This window comes from Sardina pilchardus, chromosome 16, assembly GCF_963854185.1.
Source record: "Sardina pilchardus chromosome 16, fSarPil1.1, whole genome shotgun sequence".
In the NCBI taxonomy this organism is placed as follows: Eukaryota; Metazoa; Chordata; class Actinopteri; order Clupeiformes; family Clupeidae; genus Sardina; species Sardina pilchardus.
Window position 1 is genome coordinate 10,620,560 of NC_085009.1, and position 20,605 is coordinate 10,641,164.

Consider the following 20,605-nt stretch of genomic DNA (forward strand, 5'->3'; position numbering starts at 1 on the left):
AAGGGTTGTCAACAGTTAACCTCAGTCACAGTAACTAATACACTGCGAGACAAAAATGTTGTTTGACTCAGATACAGGAAGAGATCATTGTTACTATTTATTGAATTGACTGAGCATTCCACTAATTTACAGCAATACCGTGAGTGGGCATAGATTCAGCAAAAGATGGACATATGGTAAAACAAACAGAAAAAGCAATTAAGACAAAACGTAATAAACATACTTGAGATTAAATAAATATAAAATAATGACTACAAAACAAATAAAAACACAAATAACTAAATGCAAATTAAAACAAAACAGCTGCAGAGAAGTTAAGGAAAGTAAATATATTGCCTAGACAGAAGTACTGACCAGAATAGTATAATATGCCTTTAAACTATCTGACTGATATATATTAATTCAAAATGTATGTAAATGCAATCTGGACCTTGTTACACTTATCCAGCACAAAAAAAGTTAAAAGTCAATTGACCAGGCTCTGAGAGAATCAAGAGATCATTAATAACCACACCTACCCCTCATCCCTTAAACGTAAGACCGTACATCAATTTGATTTACAATAATTGTTCTGAGTTTTTCATAGTTGTGTGTATGTTCTAAAACTCAAAAGATTTATTTGATGTTTAATATTCATGAATGTTAAAGCTACAAAGAAGGACCTATTAGAAGACAGCAAAGGCAATCTATGATCAGAAATGGAATATAGTAGTATCGGTATTCAAAACTATGATTTCATTAGTGTGCAATTTCCTGTACATATAAATTGTAGTTCAAAACGATTTTTCCACCACTTGAGGGACAACGGTTTTACCAACAGGTTTGGATACGACGTGGTATTCAGTTAGCTGCAATTCAGCAACCTCGCCACTAGAGGCTACATACTCTAACTTTAGAGATAATTTAGATAAACAGGAGATGTCATAGACCTTTTGCCTCAGATTAGAGTGGAAGAGACCAAATCATCTGATAGCTATGTGCCCTAGTATGTCTATATTGTGATGCTGTTCTCAATATGGCTAGGGCAGAGGTAGAGATATGGCAGTTCCAACCCTTCGTTTTGTTCAATGATCTTCTTCTCGATGACTTTAAGATCTTCCTGAAAGTTTTTGATGAGCTCCTTGGCTTTGGATTCGGTAAAGTACTCTTCCACATATTGACCCATTTGAATCTGAGGAGATTAATTGGATGAGAGGAGCACAACATGTAAGGGGGAAAAACAAATAAATGACTCAATAAGTTACCACTCACTGCATCAGGCTGTGCTCGACCAAGGTGCCACGTGATGGCCATTTCCACACAAGACTGACTGATGTCGGGCAGGGTGTCCATGATCAACTCCATGGTAACAGCATCCTTGTCCTCCGGTGCTGGGCTTCGCATCGTACAGGGGGTGTTAGGGACCCAGGCACACCAGTCAAACTAGACTCAAAAAGAGGCAAAAAGAGAGAGCCAATATATTAGACAACTTCATTGTTAATGATTTTAGCTTGATTTATGCTTCCTTTTTATGTTTTATTATTATCTTTTTTATCATTATTATTATTATCATTACTCTTTGCCCCTCTATGCTCTTATCTGCTATTACTGTTTGGTTTTTGTTTATGTAAAGCACACTGAATGACCTCTGTGTCTGAAATGGGCTATATAAATAAACTTGACGGGGCAAACTTCCAACTCAAACTCCAGTTTAAAACCGTGTTAAACTCAAAACTAGCGACAGAGCAATTGCCCACTTGACTTGACTTGATTTGACTAGACAATAAAGTAAAACACAAACACATTGAGTTACTTAAGTCACCCAGTCAGCATCACCCAGCACATAAACATCCCCATACTACTGAATGAAGAGGCCACTGTGATTCAAGTAAATTAAAGCTGTGACACCAAATTAGTATATTTAACGTTAATAAGCTACAAGGGGTATATGTCTACTATATCAAAAGTATTAGCCAAAATCGAAAAAAGTGTCGTTATGATTATCATTGTAACAGAGTTGTGATGAGCTAATTGAAAAATATCACAGCATATATAGTCTATGATGTGAAATGATAAGAGAGAGAAGAACAATAAGATTAAATAAATACATACACAAACACAAGTCACCCTAAAACAGTAGGACAGGCAAGTAACTTGTACAGTCAGCAAGTGTACAGCCTTAGTGAGATTTAGATGTCAAATTCCTTTCGCTAGTGGTTAAGGACCTCACATGATGACTAGACTTTTCACATGTAACCATAGGCCTACCTAAACAATGTTCAATGATACATGGGGGCACCCCACAACCACATAACATTAACTAATAATGAGTCAATTAATTAAGAGCTTTAAATCTCTTGAGTTTTTCACAGGGATATCAGGTGGGCCCTTCGCCTGGGAACCAGATGAATCTGTGAGCTAATTTAATTACAGTGCATGAAAATGCACTGTACTGTTCTTCCTAGGCTTCTTCTTATTATTATAGTGCATGAAAATGCACTATACTGTTATTCCAAGTCTTCTTATTATTACAGTGCATGAAAATGCACTGTACTGTTCTTCCTAGTCTTCTTATTATTTTCTTTATTATTATTCCGCTGACAGCTTTTTCTAACCGCAATTTCTCTTCAACCGTTTAACTTAGAAACTTCATTCAAACTTTGTAACGTAGGTATTCTAATGGATCGGGTTGCTATGATTTTTCAACTTTGTAACTTTTATACTTTTTGAACTAAAAATTAAAAACTATTAAAAATTTCCCCATAGACTTAACATTGGCCTCTATGACATCACAATCAGGTCGTTGAGCAATAAGAATCTTATGCCAGGTGGCCAGCCCCACCTGCAGCAGCCCTCTCTCTCTCAGGCTTTAAGCATACAATCTCTCTGTGAAGACTACATATCCTGTTAACTGTTTCCTCTGTCCACAACTGTTTCAAAATAAAAGTCCTCACTGCAATAATACACTATTAAATCATTTAACCACTGAAACTACTCAACTATTTAACTGTTCAACCATTCCAACTGTCAGTTATCATCAACTATGCCTCCAGTCAACTAAATGAAACCTCCATGTACCTAGCAACCAACATAGCAACCATTTAAATTAAGTGTTTTTGACAGTTTCCATAGCAACCAACATGATAATACTACAGTAACTTCTTTATTCCTGATAGTGGGCACCATGGATACCCTAGCAACTACTGTTTCAAAATAAAAGTCCTCACTAGCAAGTTAGCATTGTTAGCATGGTTAGCATTGTTAACATAGTTAGCATTTTTAGTATAACTGCTAAAAATGATTAGCTAAGTTAGCTAATCAACCTGGTTAGCATTGTTAGCATAGTTAGCATTGTTAGCATTTTTAGCACAACTGCTAAAATGATTAGCTAAGTTAGCTAATCAACGTGGTTAGCATTGTTAACATAGTTAGCAATGTTAGCATAGTTAGCTGATGATTTCTAGCAGTAATGCTAAAAATGCTAAGTTAACTTATCAACCTGGTTAGCATTGTTAACATAGTTAACATTTTAGAATACCTGTTAGAAATCATTAGTTAAGTTAGAACAGGAATGTTTAAGCTTTAAAATGTCTACCTTAACACTATCAACTCTCTTTAAACTATGCAACCACCATGTTTACCCTAGCTACACCTTAGTAGCCATATCTAAATTTTTTTGCATTTTCATGCACTGGTAATTCCTTGGAATTGCATTTCTAGTTAAACTTCTTCTTCTAACGCAGCCAATTCAGCTTCAACAGTTTAACGTAGAAACTTCATTCAAACGTTGTTGCGTAGGTCTTGCTTATGCCATGCCTGCTTTGTATTTTTCAACTTTGTAACTTTTATACTTTTTAAACTATTAGTTAAAAACTATTACAATTTCCCCCATAGACTTAACATTGCTCATTATGACATCACGGCAGCAATTAGAATCTTAGGCCAGGTGGCCGGCCACCTGGGCACCAACTGTCAGTTTCTCTGGCTTTAAGCATACAGTCTCAGAAGACTACATATCCTGTTAACTGTTTCCTCTGTCCACAACTGTTTCAAAATAAAAGTCCTCATTGCAATAATACACTATTAAATCATTTAACCATTGAAACTACTCAACTATTGAACTGTTCAACCATTCCAACTGTCAGTTATCATCCACTATGCCTCCAGTCAACTACATGAAACCTCCATGTACCTAGCAACCAACATAGCAACCATTAAAATTAAGCGTTTATGACCGTTTCCATAGCAACCAACATGATTATACTGCAGTAACTTCTTGTTTCCTGATAGTGGCCACCATGGATACCCTAGCAACAAATGTTTCAAAATAAAAGTCCTCACTAGCAAGTTAGCTAGTTAGCATGGTTAGCATAGTTAGCATTGTTAGCATAGTTAGCATTTTTTGCATAACTGCAAAAAATCATCAACTAAGTTAGCTAATCAACCTGGTTAGCATTGTTAGCAAATTTAACATTGTTAGCATAGTTAGCATTTTTAGCATTACTGCTAGAAATCATTGGTTAAGTTAGCTAATCAACCTGGTTAGCATTGTTAGTAAAGTTAGCATTGCTAGCATAATTAGCATTTTTAACGTAACTGCTAGAAATCATTAGCTAAGTTAGCTAATCAACATTTTAACATGAATAGAAATCATTAGTTAAGTTAGAACTGGAATGTCTCATGTTTAAACAGTCTACCTTCACACTATAAACTCTCTGTAAACTATGCAACCACCATGTTTACCCTAGCTACACCTTAGTAACCATATCTACATTATCTATCTATTTCTGAATTTTCATGCACTGGTAATTCCTTGGAATTGCATTTCTAGTTATTATTATTATAGTGCATGAAAATGCACTATACTGTTATTCGAAGTCTTCTTATTATTAAACTTCTTCTTCTAACGCAGCCAATTCAGCTTCAACCGTTTAACGTAGAAACTTCATTCAAACGTTGTTGCGTAGGTCTTGCTTATGCCATGCCTGCTTTGTATTTTTCAACTTTGTAACTTTTATACTTTTTAAACTACTAGTTAAAAACTATTACAATTTCCCCCATAGACTTAACATTGCTCATTATGACATCACGGCAGCAATTAGAATCTTAGGCCAGGTGGCCGGCCACCTGGGCACCAACTGTCAGTTTCTCTGGCTTTAAGCATACAGTCTCTCAGAAGACTACATATCCTGTTAACTGTTTCCTCTGTCCACAACTGTTTCAAAATAAAAGTCCTCACTGCAATAATACACTATTAAATCATTTAACCATTGAAACTACTCAACTATTGAACTGTTCAACCATTCCAACTGTCAGTTATCATCCACTATGCCTCCAGTCAACTACATGAAACCTCCATGTACCTAGCAACCAACATAGCAACCATTAAAATTAAGCGTTTATGACCGTTTCCATAGCAACCAACATGATTATACCGCAGTAACTTCTTGTTTCCTGATAGTGGCCACCATGGATACCCTAGCAACAAATGTTTCAAAATAAAAGTCCTAACTAGCAAGTTAGCTAGTTAGCATGGTTAGCATAGTTAGCATAGTTAGCATTTTTAGCATAACTGCAAAAAATCATCAACTAAGTTAGCTAATCAACCTGGTTAGCATTGTTAGCAAATTTAGCATTGTTAGCATAGTTAGCATTTTTAGCATTGCTGCTAGAAATCTTTGGTTAAGTTAGCTAATCAACCTGGTTAGCATTGTCAGTAAAGTTAGCATTGCTAGCATAATTAGCATTTTTAGCGTAACTGCTAGAAATCATTAGCTAAGTTAGCTAATCAACATTTTAACATGAATAGAAATCATTAGTTAAGTTAGAACTGGAATGTTTCATCTTTAAACAGTCTACCTTCACACTACCAACTCTCTGTAAACTATGCAACCACCATATTTACCCTAGCTACACCTTAGTAACCATATCTACATTATCTATCTATTTCTGCATTTTCATGCACTGGTAATTCCTTGGAATTGCATTTCTAGTTCTTCTTCTAACGCACGCAAATCAGCTAGAACCGTTTAACGTAGAAACTTCATTCAAACTGCGTTACGTAGGTCTTACTTAGGACATGTGTGCTATGACTTTTCAACTTTGTAACTTTTATACTTTTTAAACTATTAGTTAAAAACTATTACAATTTCCCCCATAGACTTAACATTGCTCATTATGACATCACGGCAGCAATTAGAATCTTACTCCAGCTGGTCAGCCACCTGGGCACCAACTGTCAGTTTCTCTCAGGCTTTACAATCTCTCTGAAGACTACATATTCTGTTCCCCTGTATCCTCTGCGCACAACAGTATCAAAATAAGTCCTCCTAATTCCATCCAACTTTATATCCATTCATCTTCTTCAAACCATTCACTCATCCACCCATTCTAAACAGTCTGCCTATCAACATCAATTAGACGCTCTACATTCAACTTTTAAACAATCTACTCTGTCTCAGGCTGGCTCTCTTAAGACTAGCCAGTTAAATTGATTACACCTGTATCTGTATCCACTACTCTCAGTAGAGAGCTGTGTCTCTCCATTCTACAAGAATATAAGGCACATTCCATCCAACATTCTATCCATTCATTTTCTTCAGACCATTCACTCATCCACCCATTAAACTGTCTATCAACATCTATTAAACAATCTGTCTATCAACATCCATTAAACTCTCTGTCTATCAACATTAATTAGACTATCTACATTCAACTTTTAAATTATTTACTCTGTCTCAGGCTTTAAGAGTACACTCTGGCTGTCTTAAGACTAGCCAGTTAAATTGATTACACCTGTATCAACTACTCTCAGATAGCTGTATCAGTTGCTGCGTTTACATGAGAGCTTTAATTCCGAATAAAACCAAGTTAAATCGGAATAAAAGTTAATTCCGCTTTAAAAGAGACCATGTAAACGCTTATTCCGCTTGAAAATGATTATTCCGAATTAAACTTAATTCCGATTTAAGTGGTTGGTTTATTCCGATGTTAAAGCGGAATAAACTCCCCTCCTTGATCATGTAAACCTTTATTCCGATTAAAAGTTTATTCCGTTTGTTTGGCGCATGCTCGTACAAGGAGGAAGAAGAAGCGCATGCTCGTTTCATTGTTAATTCGTCTCCGTCTTCTTCCCCCCTTCTCCGACAGTCTTCTCCTCCTCAGCTAGAAAACGTGAAGCTTGACAATATTCTCGAGCTGCTGGCTAAATAGTAGGCCTATTATCAGAGTTACTGTGAAACCCGTTTTCAATATGTTATTGTCCATGCTGTAACGTTAACCCGAGATGACAAAAAAGTTGCTAGCCAGCTAAAGTTTGTTTTCTTCCGGTAGACCTTATTAGGCTACGTTCATGCGCCGCCTGTCCAATCCTTAGGTCTATGGTCCAATCGGAACCCTTCCCGACCCCCAGACGTTCAGCAGAATACAATAAAGCGTAATTAACGTATGTTCCATGTAAACGCCAATTCGGAATTATTATTTCCATGTAAACTCGAAGGAGAATATTTTAATTCCGATCTATTTAATTCTGAATAAACTAATTCGGAATTAAAAACATCATGTAAACGTGGTCAGTGTCTCTCTTAACAAGAATATAAGGCACATTCCATCCAACCTTCTATCCATTCATCTTCTTCAGACCATTCACTCATCCACCCATTAAACTGTCAATCAATATCTATTAAACAATCTGCCTATCAACATCCATTAAACATTCTGTCTATCAACATTAATTAGACTATCTACATACAACTTTTAAAGTATTTACTGTGGGTCCCTCTCAAGCAGCGTTTATATGTCCTCCCTCGCTCCTCGATCCTCAATGATCTACATAAAGAAAGATAGAAGAAGGGCTAGACTATCCCATTGTTGCCGCTCCATCATTCTTTATGTAGATCAGTGAGGAGCGAGAGAGGACGCGTAAACGCTATATGAGAGGCACCTTCTGTCTCAGGCTTTAAGCATACAATCTCATTAAGACTACAGATCCTGTTTCACTACTTCCTCTGTCCACAACTGTTTCAAAATAAAGGTCCTCACTGCAATAATACACTATTAAATCATTTAACCACTGAAACTACTCAACTATTGAACTGTTCAACCATTCCAACTGTCAGTTATCATCCACTATGCCTCCAGTCAACTACATGAAACCTCCATGTACCTAGCAACCAACATAGCCACCATTAAAATGAAGTGTTTATGACCGTTTCCATAGCAACCAACATGATTATACTGCAGTAACTTCTTGTTTCCTGATAGTGGCCACCATGGATACCCTAGCAACAAATGTTTCAAAATAAAAGTCCTCACTAGCAAGTTAGCTAGTTAGCATGGTTAGCATTGTTAGCATAGTTAGCATTTTTAGCATAACTGCAAAAAATCATCAACTAAGTTAGCTAATCAACCTGGTTAGCATTGTTAGCAAATTTAGCATTGTTAGCATAGTTGGCATTTTTAGCATTACTGCTAGAAATCATCGGTTAAGTTAGCTAATCAACCTGGTTAGCATTGTTAGTAAAGTTAGCATTGCTAGCATAATAAAAAAATTTACCGTAACTGCTAGAAATCATTAGCTAATTTAGCTAATCAACATTTTAACATGAATAGAAATCATTAGTTAAGTTAGAACTGGAATGTTTCATCTTTAAACTGTCTACCTTCACACTATCAACTCTCTGTAAACTATGCAACCACCATGTTTACCCTAGCTACACCTTAGTAACCATATCTACATTATCTATCTATTTTTGCATTTTCATGCACTGGTAATTCCTTGGAATTGCATTTCTAGTTCACTCTGACATATCCATTTGGGCCCTCTTCCATTCAGACTTCCATACGCCTGCCCTGCATATTTCCCAGCCAATCAGAATCTTTTATCTGATATGGGGCGGGGTTAAAAGATAGCAGACAGTATAGAGCATCGTTGGACTGAGGTGTAAAAGTCTGGCTTCAAAAAGTAAAAGTCCTGCCACATTTGTGTTCCAATTCACTTAATCAGCTGATTCTAATTAACACAACTCTTAAGCCACGTTGATCATCTAATTGATGAAATCACCTGTGTTAAGTGCACAGGTAGAACCGATAGGCTACATGGCAGGACTTTCACTTTTTAAAGCCGGACATTTACATCTCTGGGTGCCTCTCATTCAGAGCTGTCCTCCCTCGTTCCTCGATCCTCACTGATCTACATAAAGAAAGATAGAAGAAGGGATAGACTATCCCATTGTTGCCGCCCCATCATTCTTTACGTAGATCCGTGAGGATCGAGGAGCGAGGGAGGACAGATAAATGATAGATAGATAGATAGAGTCTTTATTGTCCTATAAAGGATATTCTTCTTCACACGTCATTTCATCCATAAAAGATGGCAGCATTTGATGTAACATCTCATACATATAACATATCACACATCACATATAACATATAACATATAACATATAACATATAACATGACACCCACCATACCATACACACCCTATACCATACCATACCCCCATCCCTCTAGTTCCCCTCCCTCATCAACACAGTGCAATCAAAAGTGGACAGTGCAGACAACATAACCACAAAAGAATGGAGGGGATGGATTATTGTCACCGGAGTTTGTTAAGTGCAGTGATGGCTGAAGGTACAAAACTTTTCTTAAAGTGTGCTTTTTTCCAGTCCAGGGCTCTGTATTTGCGGCCAGATGGGAGTAGGGTGAAAAAACGGTTCAGGGGATGGTCAGGGCTGCTTGCCATGGTGCGGGCAAGGCGTGTGATGGCTGTGTCATTTGCATCAGTGAGGCTGGGGGTGGGAAGCTGTATTATTTAGATGCTAAGCGTGAGACTTTAATGAGTTTGTTCTTGCTGGTGACATTTAGTATGGTGAAAAAACAGGGGGAACAGTAGAGTAGAAGGGGTTGGATGATGCTTTTGAATGCTGAATAAGAGGCACCCTCTGTCATTGGGGCACTTTTGTAAACATCCGATGGCTGCCACTGATCATGTGACATGTAATTTTTGATTTGTTAAACAAAACTGGTCTCCCTCTTCCGTGTCCCTATTACAGTCCCTAAAGCATTGCTCACGGCACTGATGGTGTGGCAGTTCTGTCCACCATTGTAACTTCCGTGTGTGTATGTGTGTTTATGAGGCAATCTATTTTGAATATCCAATTCCAATTCTCTTGTTGTGTGTTCTTCTTCCCATCTCACGGCATTCTCCACTGTGGTCGTGTGTTGCTGCAGTCTGTTGCCTAATACCCTCAAATATTCCCATATGGTTATGGTTATGGTATCTTGCAGACACAGTTTCCTGCAGCGTTTCCCCGCACAATTATCATGGCCTTTTTTCTACTAAACATTAACTTAAAGTCCCCTGCTTCCCGCTGGCTATTTACATGTGACACTTGTGTCCAACGTCATACTACACATTTTAGTTAAAAACATTCAAAGATTTACTGTTATAGGCATACTGTTGTTTGCATAACCAAATCGCGAAAGTATAAACGTCACGCCTCCTCCTTGTAGTTGGAATTTCAAGTAGTGTTTCAACAGACTTTGGACACCAATGCAACTGGCGCCATTTATGTCAGAAATGTATACATTTAAGTACATATTTACTTCTCCATTCAGGGAAGCGAGCGCCTACCTGGCCATTGTTGGTAGCGGCATGTTGTGCTGTGCTGGTGAAGATGACCACTGAGAGCAGAGTGACCAACTCTTTTTTGGTCTTCAGCTCGGAGGATAACCCTGGAAGATGAGCACATCAACACAACATCTCAGAAGTCAAAAATGCTTCCAGATTCGTATCTCATCAATGCTGCACAACTGCCATGAGCTGTGATGGTGACTGACCAAACTGGGGGACGTTTACAAAGCCCTCCTCAGCTACATCCTTTATCCAGGCCTGCAGTTCTGAATCCTCTACAACGTCATGGTCATTTGGGTAGTACAAAGAAACCATCTCTGTGACATAACTTAAGTTAAAATCAAGATGGAAGACAGGATAGCCAGAAGAGAGAGAGAAGGAGAAAGAGAGAGGGAGAGAGAGGGAGTTGTTATATTCAAAAAAGGAGATAAAGATCATGTCACACTTTTGATACAGGTTTGAAACATGACACTGCATTAATTTGGGTCCTTCATAAAAAAAGATGTACTTTTGAATAGCATCCCAGATCATCAGGCTGTGGTCTCTGTAGAAGTAGTCTTTCAGCTTGGTCACACCTCGGTCCTCAAAGTCACACATAGGCTGTAGTGAGCGGTAGGTGAGAACTTTGTACTCTCGCTGGGCCAATACCAGTAAGCCGTCTCCCCCTGTTGACACCACCTACACATGGATAACTGAAACATTGTATCATTTGCAAATAATACTAACAACATGATAATAATAATAATACTGTTATTTACCAACAATTAACTGCGGTTTATACCTTGATTGGCAACACTTTATTTGAAGGGGTCTACATAAGGGTGACATGTAACCATCATAAGAACATGACACATGTCATGCACATTAATGACACATTATTGATGTTTATGACTGTTGTCATAAAGTGTCATTCAGTTTTTGGAATGTCAAAAACTAAACAACACTCATAAACATGAATAATGTGTCATTCATTACTGTGCATGACGTGTCATGTCATTCTTATGACGGTTACAGGTCATCCTTATGTAAACCCCTTAAAATAAAGTGTTACCAATTGATTTTGCTCAACTTCTTCAGCTACGAGGTTAATACGCAGGGGCCGTTAATATGGTATTAATATCGTTTTGTTTTTTAACTTGCATAAAACACGGTTCTGCGGTTTATACACAATGTGGCTAATACACAGGACAATTACTGTAATGATAATAGGTCTAATCTTTTTCACATATTTTCACACATTTCGCATATGTTATAACCTCACCCTTATACCCACACCCTCACATACACTCACAAAATCAACCAATGATGATACAGTGTCATCCTAAACAATAATTCAATTGAAATAGTCCATTGCTTCTTAGTCCCAACACATGTTAATAGAATCACATACACAGGCTATTTACGGTACATCAACAACAGTTTTACAAAAAACAAGTCAGAGATAGGTCTTCATTCATACCATTAGGTGTGCATGTATGAGGTTAAATGTATACCAAGCCTCACTCTGTAGAAGGCAGTTCTCACGGCCCTCTCCTCTATTAGGCCGACTGACCCATAAACTCTCCAGGCCCATAAACCTGAGTGAGTTGGCATCATGACTTGCCAAGTTAAAGTGTCTTGTTGCAACTGATGACTTTGCGTCATTCTTTCTGATGCTACACTTATGTTCACAAAGTTTTGGGACGTTTTGTTTTACCCACGTAGAATAACCCACAAGGACACGTCTGTGAGTGTGACGTGTTAAAGACGCGCGTGTGCAATAAACACGTCTGTATGCAAAGTGCGGCCTTTTTACTTCTCTAATGTAACATATATGTTTGGCCAAGCGCTTTAAAAAGAGACACAAGAGTGAAGCCTGCTCCTACCACACGTATTTTTGTTATCATATTAATCAGGATGATCATCTTTTCACATATCTTTTCATATTTTTCACATATTGTCACATACCAGCTTGGTAGTGAGTGTTCATGGTGTGATCTTGACTCACCCGCTTGAAGATTCCATCTGCTGAGATAAGTTGGGTGCGGCCTCGGCAGTTGATTTCCAAAGTGTATCTCAAATGAGGAGTCAACAGCTGCCAAAACCACAGAATACCACATAATAGCTTTAAAATGTGAAAATAGATTTCATAGAAATGGTGTTTGGTTATTTAATTTTCAAATAAGGTCATAAAAATAGGTAAAATAGGTCATACTTTTGCAATTTCATCACACATCCCTGGGACATATGGCTACCACAGAACAGCGACTATCAATCTAAACCAGTGGCTTTCTAATGAGGAGACACAGCACTCTCCCATAGAAATGTATGGGGCTAGTTTGTAACTCCGTAAATTCCGGCCCTTTCGCCACCAGACGCCGATATATGAATACATCATGAATCATGGATGATATTAAAAATGCAAACATGTTTCGGACCTGGCTTGACTTTTGCCCTGATGAAGGCCTAGCCAAGGCCAAAACATGTTGCCATTTTTAAGGATCATTCATGATTAAGCCTATGAATTAAAACTTTTTAAACTCTTTTTAGGAAGAGTGCCTTGGTTAATTCACCTAATCACTGGTGTAGACCTTTAGCCTGGCAAGCCAAACTAGGGTGCGTCTAGATTTCTAGGCTAGTAGACCTTTGAAGTTTGCCTTCAAAAAAGCTGCCATCTTTGCCCATGTAAGCAGATCCCATATCCTGTGATTTTTTCATGTTTGAAAAAAACATGGAGATCTTTAATATCGCATCTGTTAAACTGTTGCGGGGACGAATAAGTCTGAAATGCAGATGTTTTGCTTTTGTCCTCTGCCTTTGAGTGGATACTGTTATATTACCCCAAAGCTAATTTGCAGTGCAACTTGTCATACTTAGCTTCGACTACCACCTGGATCTCCTTAAATCGGCAAAGATGGCAGCCTTGGGTCCTATTTGTGGACGGACTTCAGATCTATTGTCTGTCGCGTTGGTTGATGTTTTGATGCCATGTGCTTTTGTTGTGGTCTGAACCCTGCCTCCACCTGTCTTGTGCCACTCCCTGGTCTTTCCACCACTTTTGTACACGCCTGCTCTTTTTACTAGTCTGCACGTTGTCTGTGCCGAGTTCTCCTGTACCTTGTCAGCTCTCGCCCCATGTGTCTCTTTTGTCTAGATCCCCTGGTATTTAGTTCAGCGTTTTTTGACGTAGTTTGTCAGATTGTACCTGAATTTCTGGTTGTGAAATCTTTTATGCTTTTGACCTTTTGGAAGTTTTGCGTTCGACCCTTTTAAACTGTAGATGTCTGGGCCTCTCCTTTGGATGGTGTCTTATGTCATTTTCTTTGACTGCTTGAGAACTTCCTGGATTACAGACTATATCGTGTTTGCATTTGGGTCTTTGCCTGCAAGTCGAATATAACACACTGTTTGTTTCTCTGTATCCTGACAATTATTAGATGCAATTCTTCACTAACAACAGAACTCAGTCAATTGAAGAATTTATAATAGATGGAATAATGAAATTAAGTTTGGTATTATAAACTCATTTCAGGCACACCACATTCACGAGTCTTTGATCTATTGCGGGTGGCTGAGGTGAAAGATCAGAAACAAAAACAGATTTAAAACAAGAGCAAGAGATTGCAGATTCACGCAGATGGCGACTTACCTTGAACAGAGGGTGGACAGCAGGAAGTTGCCTCAACGTAGCAACGGAAAATACCTCCACCACCAGGTGCGTCCGCAGCAAGTGGGACAACACCTGGAAAATCTGGAATTCTGCATGGCGGACCCACATCTTTGCCAACAGCCAGGCCAGCGGGGGGTCGCTGGGCAGGAAGACGGGAGTGTGTCTGCGCGGCTTCTGCTCAAGCTTGGGTGAAGAGAGAAGTAACTTGGAATTGGTTTCAAGTGTGCACACCTTTTCTTGAAAGATTGTAGTCTTTCAAGCTTTACTCAAAAGACTACAATCTTTCAAGAATCTTTTAATGCTCCTCATTCAAGCTTTACTCAAAAGACTACAATCTTTCAAGAATCTTTCCCAAATCATGTCAAAGTCTGTCAGTGTAAGGTAGGCTTACGCTGGTAGGATTTCACCCAAATGCCGAATATCCCTGACTTTTCGCGAGTAGTGTATTTGATCATGTTCTACTTGCGTACACGCCTCATGCTGCTAAACTGTGTTATCAGATGATGATGTTGTGCTAGATTGCTGTGGGGTCTGACCTGGATGGCGATGGGGATAAGGCGGTTCTCCGGGTGTTCATACACAAGGCACAGAGGGGCCGCTATGTGCTGCCGTTGGTTCCGGATAACGTTTGTAGGGATGCCGTCCATTATAGCATAGTCCACCAGATAGATATTACCTGCCTGCAATTGAGAGAAATCCCGAGGGATGAACAAGTGCATGATAAGACATACACACTGGACAGTTGATGTAATAATTGACTGTAAAATTTGGAAGTTCAAACATGTCTTATCATCAGGCAGATAAATACATGAATATCACAAGGGAACAAAAATATACCCAAGAGAAAGAACATTCTTATCGTGAAGTCAACCAATTAACAAACTAAATTAGTCTTCCTTGATTACTTCATTGTTTCTGCATGCTTCTAGAGTAAGTCCTCATTGTTAATAGTACAAGCTGACAGAGCATGTGCAATTAAGTGCCGCTTTTTAATTTCATTCAGAAATAATGAATGAGGTGGTGACACATGACCAAGCTGACCATCCCCCAAAACAAACTTTAAAAGTTGCTAATGTGTAGGCCTGCTCAAGTAAAGACCAACGTATCACTGCAGCTATTGTATTTGGCAGCTATTATCAATTACTTTACTGTTATTGGTGAAACATTAATGGAACGAGCAAGCAAATATTATCTGAACTGGAACACCTCTCTCTAGATTGAAGAATCTCTTGAAAACACATCTCAAGCAACAGCTTTCCTGCACCTCTAACCCTGGACAACTTGCACTTGTCATGCTCATCTTTACCTGTTCTCCTTTCTTGTCATTCTCAATCAAATTAGTGCTTACTGCAAAGATCTCTTAATTTATAGGCTTCAATGTGTTCCTTTTGATGCATCTTTTGTTCCCATTTATGACCCCACTTCAATGTCCAGTGCAATTGCAAAATGTGGGCATTCTCAGAAACTGAAGTGAAAGAAGGTCATGTTGAGTGTGTGTGGCCTTAAATATGTTACAGACTTCCTGTTTGGTTCTTTGGTTGTTTCGTTGTTCAGCAGCACAATGAAGAAATAACAAGCTAAACACTGAGGGCAAAAGTTGAGAAAATATGTGAAAATGAAAGGACATATATTATGCACTCTTGCACAAGTGCCTGTCAACACAGAGATGTAATACCTCTCTTCCAAAACAGGGTATTTGGTTGAATGACAATAACAATGGCAGATTATTATTGTCATTCAAATGTGCCCTTCCAAAATTCAAAGCATAGGAGGAAGTATAATCTTTCATCTGCCAACGAAAGACCTATTATTGTGGAATAAGCTGTTTTGCTGCCAAACTAAATCCCATAGTACAAACAAAGCCTGATAACAAGGAGTACCTTCATCTCTTTCTCCAGCGACGTGTTGGGTTTCAGAGAGGCCTGCACCATATCTCCAGTGACACGGAAGTTAGAGGGTAACTCCCGGATCCGCGTTATCATTCTTGGATTGGATCCATTCAAGAACTGATACCCAAAGAACCAGTCCTCCCTCCAGTGCTCCATGGTGTACTCTGGGAAGGAAAACGGAACAGAACATAGAAGGAAAATGTAATCTCATGTAGCCTACTTGCAGGGAAAGGCTAGAGATAAACTTCCATGCCACACTATTAGTATAAAAAAGGTTCAAGATGTTGTATGCTATACCGGCTATGGGACTCCTCAGCTTCCAAAATATGCGCTTGAAATCATCAAGGTCACTCCAAGACTTTCCAAATTTAATAGCCAGCTTCTTCAGTGACAATTCAAGAAGCCTACAAAACAGAATGAAGGGTAAAGATGCAGGTGTAAATGAAAGCAGGTGTGCAGAATTGGATTACACTGGTTTGGTTTTCATTTACAGCACGTCAACAATGGAAGAACATTTTGGGCAGTTGCAGAATATGAGTTCACAAAAGGCACCACTTACGCATAATGCAGCGATCCCTCAAAGTCACTACGCTTCTCGTTGTCAAATCGAACATCCTGGGGAAGATCGGCCTCTGATTTTGCATCGATGCATTTCGGAATCCCTTTGGCCCACACCTGCCATCTGGAATGTACGCAGACATGCATAGATGCAGATACAGATACAAACGCAAACACGCACACCCACATGTCTAAAAAAAGTAAACACACGTCACCGACTTTCAGAACTTGTTTTCGATCTGATTACATTTGCACATAAATGTATTTGTGCTTTATTTGTAGAACAGGTGGGAGGAAGAAGGGATGACCTGTATGTCTTCTGTCTCTCCTGGAGTTCCGCTTTTCTCTGAGTTAACATTTGGGGCAAAGAGTCGTCTGTCAGCTTCTTAGCTGCAAGAGGAATTGAGAGATATTGGAGAACGTGTGTACGTGCAGACAAATGAGTGTGAGAAAAAAGGGGGGGAGCAGTTAGTGGTTAGTAAGCGCAGGAAACATTTTGCAAGCTTATCAAGAAATTGTGGTTGCGCGATTACCAGAATGCGTGTGCAGGGGGAATTACTTTAGCTCTGACCTGTGCCTTCACGGAGCTCCACTTTCACGTCCCCCACAAGCCAGCGGTAGCAGGGGAAGATCAGCGCGTCTCCCCCCTCCGGAGCCTCTACGGTTACATAACGACAGAACCAATTGTCCTCGACGAAATACCGCTGCTTCTCCAGGCGCACCAGGCGCAACTGCCCGAGGGAAGCCGCAGTCGTGACGGTGTATTGGTCCACCTAAGGTGGAAGTGATGGGGGGAGAATGAACAAAACAAGTATGCAAGAGTGAGACGTCTGCAACTGAGAGGAAGCTCTGACCACATTGACTTATTGGCACACATGAGTAAGTAAAGAGTGAGTTCACTCGAGTACTTACGGCGCCGCGACAGAAGTCCAACCCGGGGTTATCGAGAGTAGTCTTGTTGCTCTCTCCTTTTTCTCCAATCAGAGTGATGTATATGTAGTTGTTAGTGCCAGAGTACTCAGAGGTACCTGTCGCCACAGTCACTTTGTAATCCATCTGCACATTAAACAATGCAAACAAAGGTAACCTCTCCCACAATGCAACAACTAATTGTCCATAAATAAACACACAATATTACCCAATGCATTCACTGCACGGGAAGTATTTGGACAGTAAGTGAATGTCCATCAAACCCCCTGATTGATGGAAGTGTCCATACCTGCAGGACTTGCAAACACCTATACATACCTGAAGTACAGGGGGAGGGGTGCAGGGACACCCCCTGTCCCTCACCGGCCTCCCCCATCTCACACACACACACACACACACGCGCACACACACACACACTCACACTCACACTCACACACCAGGTGAAGTGCTATTCAAAGTTCTAACTTCCATGACATCATTCATACACACACAATAACTTCCATTACATCATGCACTCATTGTCTAAAAAGGATCTCCAGTTAAGTGTTTTAGACACAGGCCTAGAAAATACATAGTCTTGTCTCTGGGGAAACACGTTGAAAAGGTGAAAGGTGACCTCTCCCTCACAGTAACCCTGTTTCAACATTCTTGTGAAACGGCAATGGAATTACCCTAAGGAAGAAATTGAAACTTGAGATAATCATTTCAGTGTTCAAAGCTGTGAGCATGGAAAGCTTGCATTTGATGGAAATGATTCTTTCTCTCTTTTCACTTTGTAAACACGCACACACACAAATAAGAACTTGTAAACAAATAAGTATGCACGCAGACCCACGCTTTATCTCATATAGGCAGCTCATTCACAGTGACACATAATAAACAGTCACACACAAAATCACATTGATGGTGACCAAACTCAAATGGAAAACCAAATGCATAGTGGTTCATTTAATTCCCACATTCCAAGGTGTTTTACATGTGTTCATTTCACACTCCCTTTTCTCTGCTCAGAGAAGCAGGTTCATGTCATGAGGCTATTCACTGCTTTGCGTGTGTGTGTGTGTGCATTTGTGTGTCTGTGGATGTCATTAGTTGCAGAAGAGACAAAAAACATGCAAATGTGTTTGCCAAGAGTGATATAGAGCCCTGTCGATGCAAATCTGCCATACATAAGACTTCCAACATCATTCTGCACAAACACACAATTGCACATTGAAACACTGCAACACTTTTCACTGTTTACACTATATTCTTGTTTGACTTTCTTCCCTTCATCTCCTTATGAAAAAAATCATTCAGCAACATAGAGACAAAACTGTCTGAACAGTTACACATAACTTTACTTGCCTTCTGGGTCTGTTTCTCTTCCTTCCACTTTCTCTCGACGTCTTTTGTGAAAGGTGCAAATTTACTCTAATCCTTCTCAGATGTCTCGCGTGTTTACTTCCCAAAACTATTTCTACGCCTTCATACAGACACTCACTCACACACTCTCACACACACACACAAACTTCCCTCTCAGGTTATCCGCTCTCCGCAAACAGACTCCTCGGAGTGCTCTCCCTCCCTCTCTCACCCGCTCGGTCAACCCTGTTTACTTAAGTCCCCTCCCTCTGTGAGAGAGAGGAAGTGAGGCGGCTATGTGCCGGTTCTGTGCTGCATTCATACGGGTGACATCACATTTTTGTAAAGCTAATGGCTCAGTTGGCCCTTTTGGAACAGTTTGGAACATTTATGTAACAAGAAATGTGTCACCATTCAGAGTGAGTGAGTTTGATCATTTCACTCCCTGTCCAGAAACATGCACGAACACATGAATGGTCATTTACAAACTATACCAGCAAAAACAAAACAAAACATAAAGCTAGTGACAGCTGTTCAAATTCTTTCAGATGTTCAATAACCACATTTTCAATCATATTTTCGAGGATTAACTACAATTTTAAGATCTTTTGTGTGTGTTTTTGTTTCTATGTGATATGATATAACCAATTCACACATTTGTGTCCTGGATGGATTATACATACCGTATTTGCTGATTTTTGCTGAGTTAGATTTTCAGAGTTAAATGTCAAACTCCTAGAAATGGTCCTGTAACTAAAGCCACAGCATATTACTCACTGATTTGATAGCAGTTTTAATTCAATGTTGTATTATAAGTACATTGTATCCAACGTCATACTGTAAATCAAAGTCATAAATAGTATATCAAAGCTCAAATTAAGGAGAGACCATTTTAATAACAAACAAGAGCATACAAGGATACACCAGCTACAGTATATCCTCCAGAGGAAGATACTCATTGATTAACTGTCGTAGCCCTAGTGCACATAAGTTTACACATCTTGACAGAATTAGTAAAATGTGTTCTTACTTACCCCTTTGTCAAGGGAATTACATCATCTCAGGTGTTACTGCTCTATTGGGCTTATATATGGCACTCTATTCAGGCGTTAGTCAGGAAGGAGAACTAAATAGACAGTATGAAAATGTGCTTATAAAAGAAATGAATTATTTCACCCTAACACTTCCTGCTCCACATGCTAATACAACCTGAGCTGTGATATCCTGTTACCACTTGTAGGCCTCCGATACCGCAAGCCTTGCTGAGTTGCTAAACACAGATGTGTTTAGACTCTTGAGTGCCTTATCTTAGCTGTGGAAGTCTTGATGCAAGCAAGCTGATGACCAAAGCCACCGCATGCAATGGTGAGAGGCGGACTGAGCGAGCGACAGTTCTGGATAAATGGCAGTTGCGCCTGCAATGAATGTTGTGGTACCTTACGCACACCCATCCCCCTTCACCTTCACAACTTCTGCAATTGTTGTGTGCACACGCTGTTATTCGCTCAAACAAAAGGTGTGTGTGCGTGCGAAGGCCTCGGCTAGTTCTGCATTAAGTTGATTTTGATAATGTGTTTACTTCACAGAACTGTCATGCCCTTAATGAGATACTGTGGCCTACA

At 39.4% G+C, this 20,605-nt stretch overlaps 1 protein-coding gene across 2 annotated transcripts; it reads right to left on the reverse strand.

Moving 5' to 3' along the window:
- Positions 1–84: 84 nt before the first annotated feature.
- Positions 85–20,164, reverse strand: alox12 (arachidonate 12-lipoxygenase). Of its 2 annotated transcripts, XM_062516512.1 has the most exons (16): positions 20,018–20,164; positions 19,667–19,736; positions 17,622–17,765; positions 17,281–17,482; positions 17,018–17,099; positions 16,711–16,833; positions 16,449–16,555; positions 16,143–16,315; positions 14,799–14,942; positions 14,242–14,445; positions 12,601–12,687; positions 11,122–11,291; positions 10,820–10,941; positions 10,614–10,714; positions 1,252–1,422; positions 85–1,171 (listed from the first exon to the last, which is right to left on the reverse strand). In XM_062516512.1, exons 3-16 carry the CDS (start codon positions 17,763–17,765, stop codon positions 992–994), a joined length of 2,010 nt encoding a protein of 669 aa, XP_062372496.1. In that variant the 5' UTR covers positions 19,667–19,736; positions 20,018–20,164; the 3' UTR covers positions 85–991. The 2 variants fall into 2 exon arrangements, with proteins under 2 accessions (XP_062372496.1, XP_062372495.1); XM_062516511.1 differs by lacking the exons at positions 19,667–19,736; positions 20,018–20,164 and adding an exon at positions 18,987–19,217.
- Between the last annotated feature and the right edge of the window lie 441 nt (positions 20,165–20,605).